At 40.4% G+C, this 18,276-nt stretch overlaps 1 protein-coding gene across 1 annotated transcript in view; it reads left to right on the top strand.

Annotated features, from left to right (window-relative positions):
* The first annotated feature begins 548 nt into the window (after positions 1-548).
* LOC101761021 (tetratricopeptide repeat protein 27 homolog) overlaps positions 549-18,276 on the top strand; it is a 20,330-nt gene continuing 2,602 nt past the window's right edge. Inside the window, exons 1-18 of the mRNA XM_004956068.2 lie at positions 549-1,051; positions 2,043-2,193; positions 3,611-3,915; positions 4,052-4,133; positions 4,568-4,883; positions 5,722-5,780; positions 6,215-6,304; positions 7,312-7,403; positions 7,484-7,582; positions 7,668-7,745; positions 11,844-11,928; positions 13,149-13,207; positions 13,291-13,360; positions 14,986-15,077; positions 15,698-15,760; positions 15,831-15,897; positions 16,997-17,194; positions 17,270-17,389. Of these exons, the coding sequence (XP_004956125.1) occupies positions 648-1,051; positions 2,043-2,193; positions 3,611-3,915; positions 4,052-4,133; positions 4,568-4,883; positions 5,722-5,780; positions 6,215-6,304; positions 7,312-7,403; positions 7,484-7,582; positions 7,668-7,745; positions 11,844-11,928; positions 13,149-13,207; positions 13,291-13,360; positions 14,986-15,077; positions 15,698-15,760; positions 15,831-15,897; positions 16,997-17,194; positions 17,270-17,389 (2,430 nt within the window). The 5' untranslated portion in view covers positions 549-647. The remainder of the gene's footprint in view (positions 1,052-2,042; positions 2,194-3,610; positions 3,916-4,051; positions 4,134-4,567; positions 4,884-5,721; positions 5,781-6,214; positions 6,305-7,311; positions 7,404-7,483; positions 7,583-7,667; positions 7,746-11,843; positions 11,929-13,148; positions 13,208-13,290; positions 13,361-14,985; positions 15,078-15,697; positions 15,761-15,830; positions 15,898-16,996; positions 17,195-17,269; positions 17,390-18,276) is intronic.

Raw genomic sequence — 18,276 nt, 5'->3', positions numbered from 1 at the left:
CCGTTTAGATTCCACTTATATAATGGATTTTGTAAATAGTCTACGTTTAATACTCCTAATTAGTATCTAAACATTCGATGTGACGGGTGCTAAAAATAAGTCAGTGGAAGAAAACGGGGTCCTACTTACGCACGGGCTGCTGCCGCTGCCGCAAGCACAAGCACTGGCGGCGAAGCCAGGCACGAGCGAGAAACCAGAAAGCGACGGGGAGGGAGACATGTGAAGGGGGTTTTCTGTTAAAAACCAGCTAAATTAGCAAATCCAGTTTCAAATCTGTATTAAAGGTGTATTTTGACCGGGTTTAGCAAAAACAAGGGTTTAAATAGACTTTTTAATAGATTAGGGGATTATATGAACCTAACCTATACGATAGCAATTTGGACTTTTTTTCTTGTATTAATTATCACTCCATTGCTTGGTAGGGTGCTCAACTGCTCATCAGTACTCAGAAGATAGGATACGCTTTTCCAGTTTTCAGAGCGAGTGAAAGGGAAAAAAAAAGGGCCCGGAACCTGCTGCGGCCATTCTGGGCTTCTAGCTGAACGGCGTGCAAATCGCACCTCATAAACCACCTGGTCCACGTCTTCTCAGCTCCTGTCTCTTCACACTCCGCGCTAAAACCCTAAACCTCGCCGCCGGCGAACGCCATGGCGGCCCCCACCCGGCGCCCCGGCTTCCTCCGCGAGGCCGAGCTCCGCCTCCTCCGCTGCACCCTCCCCCCCCCGCCCTCGAACCCGCCCCCAGCAGCTTCCCCTCCCCCTGCGCACCCGCTCGGCGCCACCGCGGCCTCAGCGCTCGCCGCCGTCGAGGCCGGCGACTACGAGGCAGCTCTGGCAGCCGTCGCGCCGCACCTTCTCCCGGCCTCCGCCTCCTCTGGGCCTCCCGGCTCCGCCGCGGAGTTCTACGCCGACCTGGCCGCTGCCGCCGGGGCGTTCCTGCGCGGGGATGGGGACGGGGGAGCGAAGGGAGAGGGGTTCGAGTGCAGGTGCGCGGTTGTGCTCTCCACCGCGGTGGCCGCGCTGCTCGCGTTCACGCAACTGAACTTGACTGGGTGAGTTATTTTCTTGGGTTTTGTCCCCGTTTGTTTTTTGTATGTATGAATATAGATTTATAGAGAAATCAGCTCACTATGTTCGGTTAGTTTGGCAAACAACTTGTGGAAGAAATGTAATTTTTTTAAGTATTCCTGGGATATTTGATCAACGGCAGCTTGCATTCTAGATAGTGGAAACAATTTTAAGCATTGGTTCCAACATAATGTTATGGGCGATTTCCATTTAGCCTCTGGACTTAATCTGCTGTAAATTTGATTGCATGTTTTAGAGTCACTTTAAAATTTGCTGATTTTAGAGTTATAAAATTTTGTAAAATAAAATAATGTTGCAGTCTGCCAATTAAGACATTGAAGTTATTTGTCCTGTTCCTGAATTTTGACATAGGAAACAAAAAATGGAAATTGTGTTTTGCCATTCACAATTGTTGTCATACTCCTTGTACATGTCAGGAAGATGAGTGTACTTGGAAGGGAGCTATGGGTGAGGGAATGTGATGTAGTTAGATAAATCTTGTGGGGACTGTTTGTGGCTTCTTGCCTGAGAAGCCTGCTTACAGGAAAGATTGCTAGAGGGTGTCATGGAATCATAAATAGATGCATGCAACAGAGTTTGGTGTTCAAATGTGCCCTAGTGTCCCGTTTACACGAATATCTGCAGGTTCATGGTCTAACAATACTGTTTGAGCTGTAATTGACCATTTCAGCTTGTGAGAGTTATTTTTTTTAAAAATTGTATGCATACCATACAAAAACAATGTATAAAGAAAAAAGGATTAGCTAGTGTTTCAATAGAATGATAAGTACATTGTATTTTGTCTGATTTCACATCTAGTTGTTAATACACGCTTTTGTTTATTACGAATGATATGTTTCTATCAAAGCTGTAAATTGCAATCTGATTTACCTTTTCATGTTAATGTAAACCTGTTGGATTTTTTGGAGATATAGTTTTCTTGATATATATTTGCTTTTCATAAATTGTCTTTAGGCCTCCAAGGGAGTTTCCCACTTTTCCTTTCTGGACTTCATCTTTAGATGAAGGATGGTATAGTAATCTTGGAGAGATATGGGATTCCTGGGCTTCTGATAAATTAGCTTCTTTTGGTTCTCATGTTCATGGGAAATTTTCACACGTGCAGGTATGTACGTTGAGGTTGGCTCATTTATTTTTTCTATTTATGTCTTGGAATTTGATATATTGGGTTAGTGTGATATTCTTCTGAAAGTTTAGTTGAATTCATGCACACCTCCCCTAGGGATGAAAACAATCGGAAACAAAATTACATTATCGGAAACGAAGCTCGGTCAATCGGGAATTTACCATATTTTCTAAATCAGCTATTATACGAGAAATGCAATGTAGAGGTGAAAGCGATTAGAAATACAAGTTTTGTGTTTCGGTAGAATTGGAAACGGTCGGAAGCTCATTTTCCCGGAAACGAAGCTCAGTCGGTCGAGAATTTCCATCACCATTTTTGCCCCTAACCTCCCCTATGATCTTTTCATAAACAGTTTAACAGTTGATCTACGCTTTGAAATAACATATCATTTGATGAAAGACATGGATGGTGGGTTTCCGAGCCTTGAGAAATGGAAGAATTATATTAGTTGATCATTATGTTGGTGGCATATAGCATTTTTTATGGAAATATGGTATATCATCCAAGTAGACTAAGGGTTATGCAGCTCTATGCTAGACTGTAGCCTGATGAGTCCAAGTTTGAAAATATTCTTACATGACTCCCCGAGGTGTAGAATGTGAGGTTGACGATAGCAAACTGTTTTGAAGATACGGGACATCTATTCCGCATATTGACATCTATTTTTCTTAGATATTTCTTTATGAATAAACGCAGTTCATGGCACCTGCAACAATAAATGCCTCCACCAAATGTAAGCAATTTGAGAGTCCTGGATATGGAAAGGCGGTCATCCTAAATGCTTTACGTTACTAAAGTAATACTACTACCTCAGTTTCACAATATTTGTCCGCTCTGCATACCTAGGAGGCACACAAACTATGTAAATTTCTACCAAATTTTGTGACTCTTTGTTGTATTTTATCCAAAAAGCACAAATCTGATTCGATTAATTAAACTTTACTTAATTTTGATGCCTTCTAGGTATGCTCTTTGGACAAACATTGTGAGACGGAGGGAGTAACATTGCAGAAATTGTAATTACATCATACAGTACTTCATTTTACATTTTTGACATATTTATGGACACAGGCCCTTAGCTTTGCTCCCATACTCCCATAGTACTCTTTTTTTTTGTCTAATCTTACAATCGGCTGTAGTTCTGTCTGAGTCGAGTCAATTTTATGATTAAAAGCTTTCGTCTGCATTGAGCCTTTCTGTAATATGTACCCTAGATGGTAACAAAGTGGCTGATTTTGTTTTTTTTTTGCATTACCACAATCAGCAATGGACACAAAAGCTGTGTTGATTCTATACCTAAGCCTGCACATCTGCTCGTGTGGTCTTTAAAGTGGAGACATGTCTTCCCTTGTTTTGTATTTACAGTGTTTGAAGTTTCTATCTTATTCTTTTGCAGTTTATTGTCTTTGCAGAGCTTTTGTTAACCAGCCTATGGAGTTTCTCTGATTGCTGGAGTGTGTCATGGTGGTTGTTTAGAATATCAATGTTCCAGCAGAACATTTTAGATGAGTTGTCGTCGTCTTTGTATGATCAAGTTCAAGTGTACAAGAACAAGATGCTGAGTCATTTTGGTGAACTGGAAAAGGTTTCTACCTACTGGGATCCCTTATTGTGTGATGGAGAAGGCTCTTATTTTGTTTCAGCTTCTTTCTTAGAGGCTGGAATCGCGGAATACAAATATGGTCGTGTTGATGCTTCAAGGTCTCTCTCTCTCTCTCTCTCTCTCTCTCTCTCTCAGGGCTGTAATATTCTCTCTCGAAGAGATTTTCTTTGCTTTCTTTCATAAGAAAACAAGGTCTTGATACTGTCTTATGATCTTGTTTGGATATATGTGTAGGTTGCATCTGGACAGCGCACAAGAAGCATGTGGCTTACACCTCTCCCTTACAGGGATTCTTGGCTTTCGAACAATACATCAGGTGGATTGTGCTGCGCTTTGCGATCCTTTTTCTTGTGTTCTGTATACCATCTGCTCTGAGTTTGGTTGATAGCTACATCAACTTTGTTTTTCAAAACACACTAAAAGAAAGAATTTGTACTTTCTCCTGTTCACTGAGTTCAAGCTTACCATTCACACATGCTTAGAAGGCTCCAAATTTGACAAATAGTTAATTGCGTAGATAATTCAATGGCATGCTGCAAACCTATTTTTCAGCATTGAAGTATAGTAGAGAAGGGACATATTGAAATAATTGTGACATTTGTTTCCTCAAATGGATTACATAGTTAAATAACAACCCTTAAGAAAGTGGACTTGCATGGCAATATGGCGAGAGTAAAATAGCATTTAATCTTTCGATTGTACATAGAGATAACCGCCATTCTCGAAAAATAAACAAGACATCTCTTGTAGGTGGATGCAAAGTCTCAAATGGTGCTTGTTGCGAAGACCAATAAATCAGGATCTGATGAAGGACAAGCTACAGAAGTCACATTAGCTCAGAATGACAATGCAGCTTTAAAAAATGCAAGGGGTTCTGTTCCTGTTGAAAGCGATGAGTTCTGTGACATACTAAGGACACCCAGACTGGTGCATGATGGGAGTAATTCTGCCAGTGCGAATACAACAGGTCCCAGTGCAAATATATCACTATCGGCTATCCAGCAGGCTGCTGTACTTGCACAATGCTTGCACGTGAGCCGAAGGAGTCGAAGCGATGAAATGTCTGGTATGCCTGTGTTCTCATTCCTTGTGGACACTTATGAAATAGTCTTTCAATTTTAAGCATTCAAATAAATTTATTTGGGTACTATATTTTTGTTTGCAAATCGGCCTCTAGGCGACAAAGATAGCTTTATTTGGTATACTATCTAAACTATTTCAAATGTTATTTGTAAAGGCATGGTGTAACATGCTCGCTGTCTGGTTAAGTTGTTTTCACATATATGCATGGGGAATAAGATAGCTCCTTTAGTAATGCAATTTAGTTTGTTCTGATCATGCTAAGGCAATGAAAATTCTGAATGAGAAGTGACAGCCTTCTATGATTTTTTTTTTGTTTTGTGTGGAGGCATTGAAGCATCCTAATGGAAAAGGTTAATTTAGTAGATGGCATTGAAAATCAATATTTGTCAGAGTTTGGCATGTTATTTCAGTTTTTATTTGTACGCATACAATTTCTTTTTGAACTATTAGGCCAATACTGTACTTCCTCAGTCTAAACTGTAAAAATACAATGTGTATCTTATCTTAGCACATGAAGCAAGAATGCATTGAAGATGACTGGAGTACCATAATTAGTCACTTTAAGTACAATATTGGATGCATGCATGTGAAGATGCAAAATGTTAGATTAGTGTTTGTTATGGGTGTATAGGAGACAACACATTAAAACCATTCAAAATATAAAACTTGTGTTTTGGACAGAGGAAGCAATTTTTGATATTCCTGCAGTAGTTTTTTTTTCCATGTTATGTGTTGAACTGGATTTTGGTATATATTTCCCAAATGATTATTTATCAATCATGTACTTTTTATTCATATGTAAGTTCTTTGGTTTTACACAGGGTGGGAGATGGCACCATACATAGAGTCAATCGATTCTCAGGGCGAATCTTACTTTGTGGTATTGTCCTGATTGTGCTATATTATTCTGGTGGAAACATTTGTGCCACCATTTCTTGTGCTAGCACAGCACAACAATAATGATTTGACTGTTTGAGGCTCGTTCTCTTTCTTTTTAACATAGTGCCAGCCTTTAATCTGGTTTAGCTACACTTCCCTTGGTTGGATGTTCAACTGTTTCTGGATTATTACTAGTGGTCAAGTCTGTGCTACCCTTCAATGTCTAATCTGATGTACTTTTCTGATGTTTAACTCACAACCTATACGTGGGATGTCTTTCCACATTTTAGTTCTGTGCTGGAGATTTCGCTCTCTGCTCAAACCATATCTGGATATTTCAATATTGTTTACTCAACTTAAGTTTTTCATGCATGCATGAAGGTATATCAAGGATAGCTTGTTAAATGTAAGTACTTTTTTTTTCCCCTATTTCAGGTCAGGAGCTTATGTGATATACTGCGTATTAGATGGGAGTCAACCCGCAGTCGAACAAAGCAGAGGGCACTGCTAATGATGGAGAATTTGGTTAGTGCTAAACTCATTTATGACATTAATTCTGTTCAAAGGTTCAAATAATCATGATGCATATATATGGGTTTTCATCCAGATTTCCAGATTTCATGTAGACATTATCTTTTTCATTATGGTTACAGTTTGTCTTATTTATTTTTTCTTATTGATCACTTGAATATCTGCAGCTTATCAGCTCTTTGGTATTTATCAATGTCATTGTTCCATTTTCTTCAACTTTGTTGTTTGGATGGCTAATTCTTTGTTCTCATATCCTGAAATAGTTTTTGGGTATAGTATTTCGATTGCTGCCATGGTTCATTGATTCCATAACATTGAACTACGGGGTAGGTTATTACTTGCACTTGTTTCAAGATTAACTATCTCTTGATTCAGGCTACCTTGGATCCATCGTTCAGTAGCTTTTCTAGTTCCTAAGTCGCCTAACCATGATGCTCTAAACTTACAATTACATTCTTCATCTAAAATGATTACAATTTCATGGCAGCACCATGCCTGTTGAAAAATTTAAATGAAGTAAATTTCAATTTTTAACGAATATTTGTCCCTCCATTCCCATCTCCCCTTTAGTTCTCTTTTGGTCAGTTCTTATAAACCCAGGTTGATAATTGACCTGGTCTTTCGCGGTTCAGTTTCTCACCGGTCTGATTGCTGGCTACCATATTGGTTGAGACTTACATAGTTAAATAGACTATGTTTCCCCTCCAAAGTTGACTAATCAATGTCTAGTTGGTTATGACTTACCAAGGGCTCAAAGTGCCTTGTTAGCTGCTGCTGTAGATATGTCTTAGGTTCTCTTAATGTGCGTATATTTTTTTGCATGGAGAGGCTGATGGCTCAATTGCGAGAATGGTCAACCAAACCTGACAGGCCTAGGCAACTGGCCTTTCCCCAGTCTATTGCCAGTTATTTATATTAAACACTTCATTTTAGGTTTGATTGAGAAGTGTTGATTTGCAATATATGTTGCTACTAATATGCAGATTTGATGTATTCTTTAGGTTGAAGATGTTGGAAAAGAATTCCCTGTGACCGCACAGAGAGTTAAAATGGTTTTTGGGGTTCATATGCCAACTCTACCTGCATTGAGGAAGTATGCAGCAATATTCATAAGCTTCTTTGTTCTTCCTTTTGGGAACACTGATTTGACTTGGGAGTTGTTTTACTACTCAGAGAATACGGTGAACTTTTGATCAGTTGCGGTATAGTTGGAGAAGCGCTGGATATCTTTAAAGATCTTGAGTTGTGGGATAATTTAATATATTGCTATAGGTATGCATTTGAACTTGAAATAGATGCGCCATACGTTTGGTTGAATCTTTGCTATAACGAACACTTAAGTTTTGTTCTTCGGCAGATTATTAGGTAAAGTGGCTGATGCAGTTAGTCTGATAAATGCTCGACTCTCTGTTACACCAAATGACCCAAGGTTATGGTAAGTATCTTGGGGACTATTTTTCTCTTTTCAGTAAAATGTTACAGATTCTCTGCCATCTTCTTAAGCAGTTTTCTGTTACTTAAGAAAGGATGTCACATTTGCGACACTTGGATTCTTCCACTGCAGAACAAATTCAAATCTATATTGTAGCAACTTCGGTATATGTTTCTGAATTTTATTTACTTTGCTACCATCTGCCACTTAACCTACAAATTGGAAGTGGGAAGCAGCTAGAAACATGAAAACGTGGATGGATAGGAAAAGTTGAGGAACTCTCTGAAGCTAAATGGCATTCATTTAATGGTCACACTATTATTTTCATTGAGAGCACTAGACAATTGATAAAATATGTAAAGAGTGATGTCCTGATACCGCCCAAAAGATTGTGCTCCACAATCTCTCTGAAAAGGCAATTAAATCTTAAATGGATTTTCAGTTTCTTTTTACCTTTTTAGCGATTATCCTATCTTGTACTAGGAACTGCTATTCTAATGGAGATGAAACCCAAGAGAAATCCGTTGGGGCGTAACCCTCTTAGCGACACGCCATATCGGAACCCGGGTACGGTGTTAAATAGGCAAGGGCTGGGTCGTCTCCCCCTTGTTGACGCGCCGTGTCGCAATCTGGGCATGGTGTCAAGTGAGCAAGGATTGGGTCGTTATTTCCTTAGTGGCGCGCTACATCGGCGCTCGGGTGTAGTGAAAAATGAGCAAGGGTCTTCACATCTCTCTCGACGGGTGCGAAGGGCAAGGGAGCTAGTTGAACCAACTAGGATTCGTGTAGGTAGTTGGAATGTAGGGTCTTACAGGTAAGCTAAGAGAGTTAGTTGATGTAGCGACTAGGAGGCGTGTAAATATCTTGTGCGTTCAAGAGACTAAATGGAAGGGCCAAAAGGCGAAGGAGGTGGACAATACCTGTTTCAAGCTTTGGTACACAGGGGCAGCTGCAAATAGAAATGGAGTGGGAGTTTTGATTGACAAGAGTCTCAAGGATGGAGTGGTGGACGTGAGAAGGCAAGGGGATAGGATTATCCTAGTTAGGCTTGTCGTTGGTGATATAGTCTTGAACGTAATTAGTGTGTATGCCCCCAAGTAGGCCATGATGAGAGTGCTAAGAGGCTTTTCTGGGAAGATTTAGATAGCCTGGTTAGAACTGTACCTTCTAGCGAGAAGCTTTTCATAGGAGATCTTAATGGGCATGTATGTACAACAAGTGTAGGCTTCGAGGCGGTTCATGGAGTTTTTGGGTATGGTAGTAGGAATCAGAGAGGGAGAGGAAGTCTTGGACTTTGCAGTAGCTTTTGACTTGATGATAGCGAACACTTTCTTTAGGAAGAGACAGTCCCATTTAGTGACTTTTAGTAGTGGCCAACACTATAGCCAGATTGACTTTATCCTCACAAGAAGAGAGGATAAATGGGCATGCTTGGATTGCAAGGTGATACCAGGGGAATGTGTTGTTTCTCAACATAAGCTTGTGGTGGCGGACTTTTGTTTTCAGATGTGCGCACGCAGGGATAAACAAGCCAAGATTGCAAGAACAAAGTGGTGGAAACTGAAAGAGGAGACGTCAGAGGTCTTCAAGGAAAGGGTAATCAAAGAGGGCCCTTGGAAGGAAGGAGAGGACGCAAACAACATGTGGGAGAAGATGGCAAATTGCATTCGGAAGGTGGCCTTGGAGGTGCTTGGAGTGACCAAGGGGGGTAGAGTTGTAGATAAAGATACTTGGTGGTGGAATGAGGATGTCCAAAGGACTATTAAGGAGAAGAAAGAGTGCTATTGGCGCTTGTTCCATGACAGGAGTGTGGACAGCATAGAGAAGTACAAGGAGGCAAAGAAGATCGCAAAGCGAGCTGTAAGTGTGGCAAAGGGTAGGGCGTATGAGGATCTTTATCAACGATTAGGTACGAAGGAAGGAGAGAAGGGTATCTATAGGATGGCTAAGGTTCGTGAGAGAAAGACGAGGGACTTCAACCAAATTAAGTGCATTAAGGATGAAATGGAGAACATCTTGGTAAAGGAGAATGAGATCAAACATAGATGGCAAGAGTATTTTGACAAATTGTTCAATGGTGAGAATGAGAAAAACCTTGCAGTTGGATGACTCTTTTGATGACACCAATAGGCACTTTGTGTGGAAGATCCAAGAATCTGAGGTCAGAGAGGCGTTGAAAAGGATGAAAAGTGGTAAGGCGATGGGCTCGGATGGTATCCCAATTAAGGTGTGGAGATGCCTCGGGGATATAGCCATAGTATGGCTAACCAAGTTGTACAACCATATTTTTCAGTCGAACAAGATGCCGGAAGAGTAGAGAAGTATACTAGTATCAATATACAAGAATAAGGGAGATATTCTAAGTTGTACTAATTACCGAGGAATTAAGTTGATGAGCCATACTATGAAGCTATGGGAGAGAGTTATCAAGCATCGTTTGAGAAGGATAACACGGGTCTCTATGAACCAATTTGGTTCCATGCCTGGAAGGTCAACCATGGAAGCTATTTTCTTAATAAGACAAGTTATGGAGCGGTATAGGGAGAAGAAGGACCTACACATGGTTTTCATTGACTTGGAGAAGGCGTATGACAAAATACCAAGGAATGTTATGTGGTGGGCTTTGGACAAACATAAAGTCCCAACGAAGTATGTTGGACTTACTAAGGACATGTACAACAATGTTGTAACTAGAGTCCGAACAAGTGATGGCAACACATATGACTTGTAACTAGAGTCCGAACAAGTGATGGCAACACATATGACTTTCCGATTAGAATAGGACTGCATCAAGGGTCTGCTTTGAGTCCTTATCTATTTGCCTTGGTGATGGATGAGGTAACAAGGGACATTCAAGGGGATATCCCTTGGTGAATGCTCTTCGCAGATGATGTAGTGCTAGTTGATGAAAGTCGAGCAGGAGTAAATAGGAAATTGAAGTTGTGGCGGGAGACCTTAGAGTCAAAAGGTTTTAGACTCAGCAGAACTAAAACTGAATATATGAGATGTGACTTTGGCACTACTACACATGAGGGAGATGTCAGTTTGGAAAGTCAAGTAGTGCCTAGAAAGGATACATTTCGATATTTGGGATCAATGCTACATCGAGATGGGATGTTGATGAGGATGTTAGTCATACAATCAAAGCGGGGTAGATGAAGTGGCGCCAAGCATCAGGAATTTTATATGACAAGAGGGTACCATTGAAGCTAAAAGGTAAGTTTTATAGGATGGCGATTAGACCTGCAATGCTGTATGGTGCAGGATGTTGGCTTACAAAAAGACGACATGTCCATCAGATAAGTGTTGCGGAAATGCGTATGCTGCGTTGGATTTGTGGTCATACGAGAAAGGATCAAGTTCGGAATGAGGATATACGTGATAGGTTAGGGGTAACACCAATTGAAGAAAAACTTATCCAACACTGGCTGAGATGGTTTGGACATGTCCAACGAAGGCCTCCGGAGGCACCGGTGTGTAGTGGAACCCTAAGGCGTGATAGTAATGCGAGGAGAGGTAGATGAAGACCAAAATTGACATGGGAAGAGGCAATAAAAGGAAATTTTAAGGGATGGAATATACCCAAAGATTTAGCCTTGGATAGGAGTGCATGGAAAACAGCTATTCATGTGCTTGAACCCTGATTTGTGGCTCTTGTTGGGTTTGAACTCTAGCCTACCCCAATTTGCTTGGGACTGAAAGGCTATGTTGTTGCTGTACTAAGAACTGCTATACATTGAGGACAATATCGTAATGTTTATGCCGACGTGATATATATTAGATAGAACAGCTAAAAATTCTTGAGATTGTCAAAACAAATACAAACAAGGGATTCCTGAGAACTATGTGATTCTCCTATGTAGTATTAAGAACTGCTATACATTGAGGACAATATCATCACTATGCGGACGTGATACATGTTAGATAGACCACTGAAAAAATTCTTGAGATTGTCAAAACAAATACAATGAAGAGATTCCTGAGAACTATGTGATTTACTAAGTTCTCTCATTTATTTGTGTGGAATAACCATGTTCTGCCTAATTTTTGTTGTTTTATTTCTTTTCATTTTGTTATCTGATGAGAGACTTTCTCATTTAGGTGTTCACTTGGTGATGTTACAAATAATGATGATCATTATAAAAAGGCATTGGAAGTGTCAAATAATAAATCTGCCCGAGCTATGGTAAAGTTACCATTCAATTCTTTTCAGTTTCCTTGATCATCTTGTTTGTGGTGGATCATGTATATATGAATTGGACTAGGGCGTGGTACGCCATGTCAGTGGGATAGCACATTCAGCTAGCACCAAAAAGTTTCAGAGCACAGGTTGAGAGATTTTCCAACATGTTCTTATTTGAGCATTACTAAGAGCCTAAGCTAGAAGTGAGTTCAGATCCATAAGAGCCGCGAGAGAAGCTTAAGCCTCTCTGTGATTACCATGAATATGATAAAGTGGAGTAACCAGAAAATGAAGTGCAGTTATAAAGCGGCTTGATAAGTGATAGGTGGGATTTTGTAACCAGAAAACATCTATCTGCTTTGAGGTCCTATTATCTAACCTACCATGGTTTTTGAGACATCGCTTAAGTCGTCGCCTAGGTGTCCAGGCGTGCCCCCAACCCAGAGGACGTCATAAGGTCCTAGTTAAGCCACGTCGCCTAGGCATCCAGGCGTGTCCCCAACACCTTGCGACACCCAGGAGTCCAGGCGTGCCCCCAACACCACAATGCCTCAAAAACCATGAAACCTACATATTCAATTTAGGTGCTATGAGCGCCTCAACCTTGTTTTGTGACTGTCCTTTGAGGAATATATCAGAATTGTTGATCATATGATCCCAGGCTCACAAAACTTCTAGTTTTTCGAGAGTTTGGAATGTGCATCTCAAGCTTCAGGGAGTCCCGAAGTGAATAAAGAAACTAAATTTATTTTTCATAGCAGTTTCATCCAAGATTCGTATCTGAAACTATAAAGATTCCTAGTCTCTAAATAAAGTTAGCAAATTATAAAGTTCCAATCATGTTTTCGAAAAAATATACAAGTTTATACCTTACATACTGAGCCAGGATACCAGAGCACTGCGCATGTGTCAACTGCGGTTCCTCATGCTGTGCAATCCGACACACTTGCTCACCACATGTTATCCCTGTTGCCTGTAGCAGCCTGCTAGCTTGTTCTAGTGTTTATATTGGCTCATATTGGAGAATGAGACAGTTTTTCTTGTGTTGAAACCTATATAAAGTATGCTTTAACTCTGAACATGGGGTGGTGAGTGACATTGGAATAAGGAGATGAGTGGGCAATTCAACATCGTTGCTTTCCCATGTTGCTTGGGCAATCAATGACATCCATCTGTGTAGTTTCTTAATGGGAGTTGTTCTTACAATCTACTTTTTCATGTAGCGTTCTCTGGCTCGCAGTGCGTACAACAGGAATGACTTCAATACATCCAAAATCCTATGGTACAGACTTTCTTAAGCAAAACTGTTTATGGTTGTCTATCCTCAATAACTTGCAAAATCTCTTGTATTTGAACTTTGAACAGGGAATCTGCATTGTCATTAAACTCTTTGGTTCCAGATGGCTGGTTTGCGTATGGTACAGCTGCATGGAAGGTAATTTTGCAGAATTTAAATTCTTTTTGAGAAAGTATCTATGCACATTTTTTGTTCTGCACATGTAATTGTGGTGTAATTGTGACGTTTCTTTAGACAGGAGATTTTTCACATTTACTTATTTGAATAAAACTGCCCTATTGTCTGATTCACTTTTGGGAGGATGGGCAACCAGTGTTTCTGGGACACGGGTGAGGGAGTCGGAATCCAACACGGCTGCAGGTGTCCCTCACGCCAAGTTCAGAAATTTAGGATTTGGGGATTCACCTATATATGTTTTAGAAATTTATAAATATCATTTTTTGCTCTTCAGTTATTTAGTCTAAGCTTAGGCCTACAACACAAACTAGAAGGCCACGAACCCATTAAGTGTTTTTCCAAAGGAAAAGGCCTGTGACTACAGCAGAAGCTGCAGACTAGCTACAGTTTGTGCATAACCCTAAAAAACGCTTCTCTCGCTACACGCCTATCTTTTTCTTCTGCTGCGTTTTTTCTCCTCTCCTGGCTTGTGTGCACGAGCTTCCTCTCTCCATCCATACCAAGATTCTTTCACAAAAGTACCGAATGAGAGTCCGGTAGTGTTGGGTGCGAGTTGACACTGTGATACGTGTCGACATTGCAGAAATTTTTTGGACACAAATGCCCATGTAACATTGTGGGCCACTACTTATTCACAACTTATTTTGCATTTCTGTTCATGTAAAACTACAAGTCAAGACCTACCATTGATGTTAAGTCAGGAACCTGTACCGGTTCTTGTATCTCTGTATGGTTTTCCCATTATGGCTCTAGGCTCAAAAGAATATGCTTTCAACTAATTATCATATCCATAAGCAGAAAATCTCAAGTGGTTTCAGTGTTTAAAATATCGTCCTAGGCAGCCACCTAGGTGCTAGGTGGTGGCTAGCCGCTGTGATTATGGGTTGTGTAGTGAGGTCAGATGACCACATGGGTGAAGTCAAGGTGACCTTAGATGCACTCCACCATTTGCCACCGATCCCTTTTCGTGTGCCATTGAATGCTCTTACCCACCTCCATTTTATATCCTTTCTTTTCCACACCCCTTCTCATCCTCCTTCCTCTTCTCCCTATCGTCCCTTTGTATTTTCAAAAGTGCCTAGCAGTTTTTTGAACACTGGATTTTGAAAGCCACCAAGGTGACAAATAGAACCTGATTTACCATATACATCACTCTAGCGGCATTAATTTGTGCAGTTCCATCATCCAATGGTTAGAGAGCAGTTGTGTAGTAGTTTTCCTGCTTGGCTTCCTGTTTCCATTTCCCTGTGGATGATAGTGCTTTTGAATATTTCTGAATGCATGGACTGTCAGTGGGCACTGACATGTCAACATAAGTTCAAAGAAAATTATATGGGAGCATGTTTGCATGAGCTGAATTGCTCCATTGGCTATTGCATTATAACCTGAATGTGGATCCAACTATTATGTTGAGTCTTGGCATGGCAATAGTTAAATTTTTATTGTGGCAACATGATTTCGCCTTTACATTCCCACTTGATTTTATCGCCATATCAGGAATGTTATTGTCACTGTGACTGCATTTCGCATAGCTCCTTGGCACATATGTTGTCAAACAGATTTACTGTTTTGATGTGTTCATACAGGATAAGGATCTTGACAAAGCTGTGGATGCGTTTAGTCGTGCTGTACAGATAGATCCTGAGAATGGAGAAGCATGGAACAACATAGCCTGCCTGTATGCTCACCTTCAATGTTCCTTATCTTGTATTAGGATCTAGGAGATGGTTGACCTGATTTACTATGTCATTAGCATTTATGTTTGACTAGGTATCATGTACTCCCATTTACAATGTGATGACATTTTTGCCTCAGATATGTGTTTCCCCATCTGCACTGTTGATATTTTCTCTTTTGTTTCATCTTGGACTCTTTTACCTTATCAATTCAAGGTGCTCTGTAGAATATATTGGTTCTTCATTTCTCTCTATGGTATTCTGCTGTTGTTCATCATGGTCTATCTTTCAAAAATATTTCGTGAAGGCTTGTGTTTCAGTCTCATCTTGTGCTCAGTGGTTGTTAGTACTTGCCAGTTTCTTGGTTCATTATGTTTTTAGAGCAATTGTTAGTGTTCCAATGCAAAAGAGAAGCCAAATGTATTTACATGGTATATAATTGATCATGTACCAAGTACATATGATTAAAATTTTTATGTAAAATGTAATGGTCAGGTGTGATTGCCTTGCTCTATAGGGTGGGATAGCTAACTGTATCTGTAGTAATTAAGATTTACTAATGATGTTTGTTTGTGATACCATTTTTTCCCTGTACCAGACTCTAATATAGTTAATTGTATAGGCACATGATTAGGGGAAAAAGTCAAGCAGCAGTCCAAGCATTCAGGGAAGCTGTAAAGTTCAAGTATGTTCCACCTTCTGTCCATAAAGCTTTTGCTGAAAGAAATTCTTGATTAACAATATATTATTTATAGGAGGAATAGCTGGGAAATTTGGGAAAATTACAGTAAAGTTGCTTTGGACACAGGAAATGTTCGACTGGTATGTATGTCTTTTGAGAACTTGGCTAGACATTTTCTGCTTTCTTCCCCTCCTCAAATATAAAGGAGAGTTGTGTATCATTTAATTAAAGAAGAAAATAGTTACCTTACACCAGACACACAACAAGCAGAACAAACTCGTGTCCAAGGAGGCACTACTGAATTAACCCATAACTAACAGCTTGAGCTCATTAGCTCTGGCTATACATGATATGGTTTGACTAGGGATAGATCGAATAGCAGGAACCTCTCCCTCTGGAGGCTCTTGCTGCTTCTTTTAGGTCCTTGCTTAGCTTACAATGGAGATGGTATGCTCTTTATATAGAGCCTATCATATGTGCTAACGGGTTAATGCGGCTAAAAGTTGGATATGTGTGTCTAACAAACTAACCAGTAGCCATGCGTCCAAGCCAACTAACACGTAGATAATAATGCATGCAACTAACTTGTTCCTGGATGTGAGCTTCTGTTTGCTGGCTGCTGCACTGCTTCTGCTGTGCGCCGCCCTGCTACTGTTGTGGTGCCGTTGCCCCAAGACCAAGGCTGATGCCCTTAATAGTAAGCCACAGAGCAGGATGTGCTATCGACCTTAGAACCACACTAATATTGGGTGACTCCATTGAACACACAACCATTGCGATGTTTCGAAACCTCCCAAGCAAGAAGGATTATGAGAGAGTTGGGGCCCTTTTGTGCTGCTTGTTGACCGTCTTCAGTGCACAGTACCAAGGCACCAACTAGAAAATACAGCAGTTTCAGTCATTGTAGTCTATCTTTCTGAAGGAAACCATGCTTGCCGAGTGAAAACATATCAGATCAAAAGATGCTGAATGGTTTCACTGATCACAGAAAGGGCAAGTCGCTGGGACGTTTTCTGCTTTCATAGGACATATTGTTATCTGTGGTTTCTCTCTATTTCACTACGCAGTTATTTAAGAATTGGTGTTGTAGTGTTGCATAATCATATGGAGTAGATGAGGTGTCCTAAAAAATCTTAGGGGTAAATGTACCTCTTTTGAATATCAAGTCTTCTATGTCAGCTAAAGTGATTTTTATTTGTGCAAGATGAATCTTCAAATAATGCTAAGTTTCTTCTGCAGACACTTGAAGCTTCAAAAACTGTGTTAAATTTATCCTCAAACAAACGCTTCAACGTTGATATATTGGACAAGGTGATGGCACTGCTTGAAGAACAACCTCCACACTTTGTTGATTCTCACGAAGCATCAGACGGCGCAAATAAAGAGACAAGACAATCCAATCAATTGTTAGATATTATTGGTGATATCCTTCAGCAGGTTACTAACCTCTCTGGACATTTCGTCTTATATTTGTATACCAGATTGCGGTTTATATCTTGGTTGTGCTTGCAGATTGTGCGAAGTGGAGGCAGCAATGCGGACGTATGGGGTTTGTATGCGAGATGGCACAAGACCAAGGGTAACCTGTTGGCATGTTCTGAAGCTTTGCTAAAACAAGTTCGATCTCTTCAGGTACATATACTGTTGTCTTGCTGAATGCTATAATACCATTCAATAAAAGGAAAGGTGTGTTGTATTTATTGAATGGTGAGGCAGCCCATATGTCCCTTTTGTGTGTTTATTGAGTGGGTAGGGCCGTAGGGGAATACATTATCAGGCTTCAAAATTTTTGTTTATATGCAAAATACAACCGGAAATTGACGCTGGTGGATTTTTTTTCCGAGACGAGGCCTTGCTCCATAATGGAAATGCCCATTTGTTGTACATTCTGGTGGATTAGTTCTAGAATTTTATTGAGCTTGTGTTCTGTGAAGGCTTCCATTCTGGAGCAAACATAAATTCCTGTACTATCTACTGTTCATAGCCTGTCCTCACACTAGTGTAAATATAGAAATCCTGCCATTCTTGATCAAAATATCCTAATGCAGGAACAGACTCAAAATGATACAATCTTGTTGAAATGTGTGTTAAAAAATCCTAAAATTCACAGATGTAGTACATGCTTTTCTATGTATGAATGCAACATTTTAAGGTAAAATGCACTTAGTATATTAGAAAGGCGCACTTGTATGACGCATGATGCTGTATGTTAGGGGCATGGGCTCTGATGACACTAGGTTCCATTTTTCGTTGTAGATGCGTTCACTTACGATCTTTTGAGGATCTGTGTCAGGGGCGTAGTTGGGTTGGTGGTGAGGTGAGGAGGTGGAGAATGGCGGAGGTGGCATGTGCAGCAGGGTTCGGTGGTGGTGCTAGAGTGCTAGACAGGTAGAGTAGAGAGGCAGTGGCAGCAGTGGGAGGCAAGGAACAGGATAATGAGATTGAGCCTCCTTTTTATGCTTAATCCCGAAGGGTACATCACCTCTCATTAATCATTATATGGAGAGACCACCAGCTTA

Source organism: Setaria italica, chromosome II, assembly GCF_000263155.2.
Source record: "Setaria italica strain Yugu1 chromosome II, Setaria_italica_v2.0, whole genome shotgun sequence".
Taxonomy (NCBI): Eukaryota; Viridiplantae; Streptophyta; class Magnoliopsida; order Poales; family Poaceae; genus Setaria; species Setaria italica.
The sequence above is the reverse complement of the archived record's forward strand: the minus strand, read 5'-3'. Positions and strand labels throughout refer to the sequence as shown.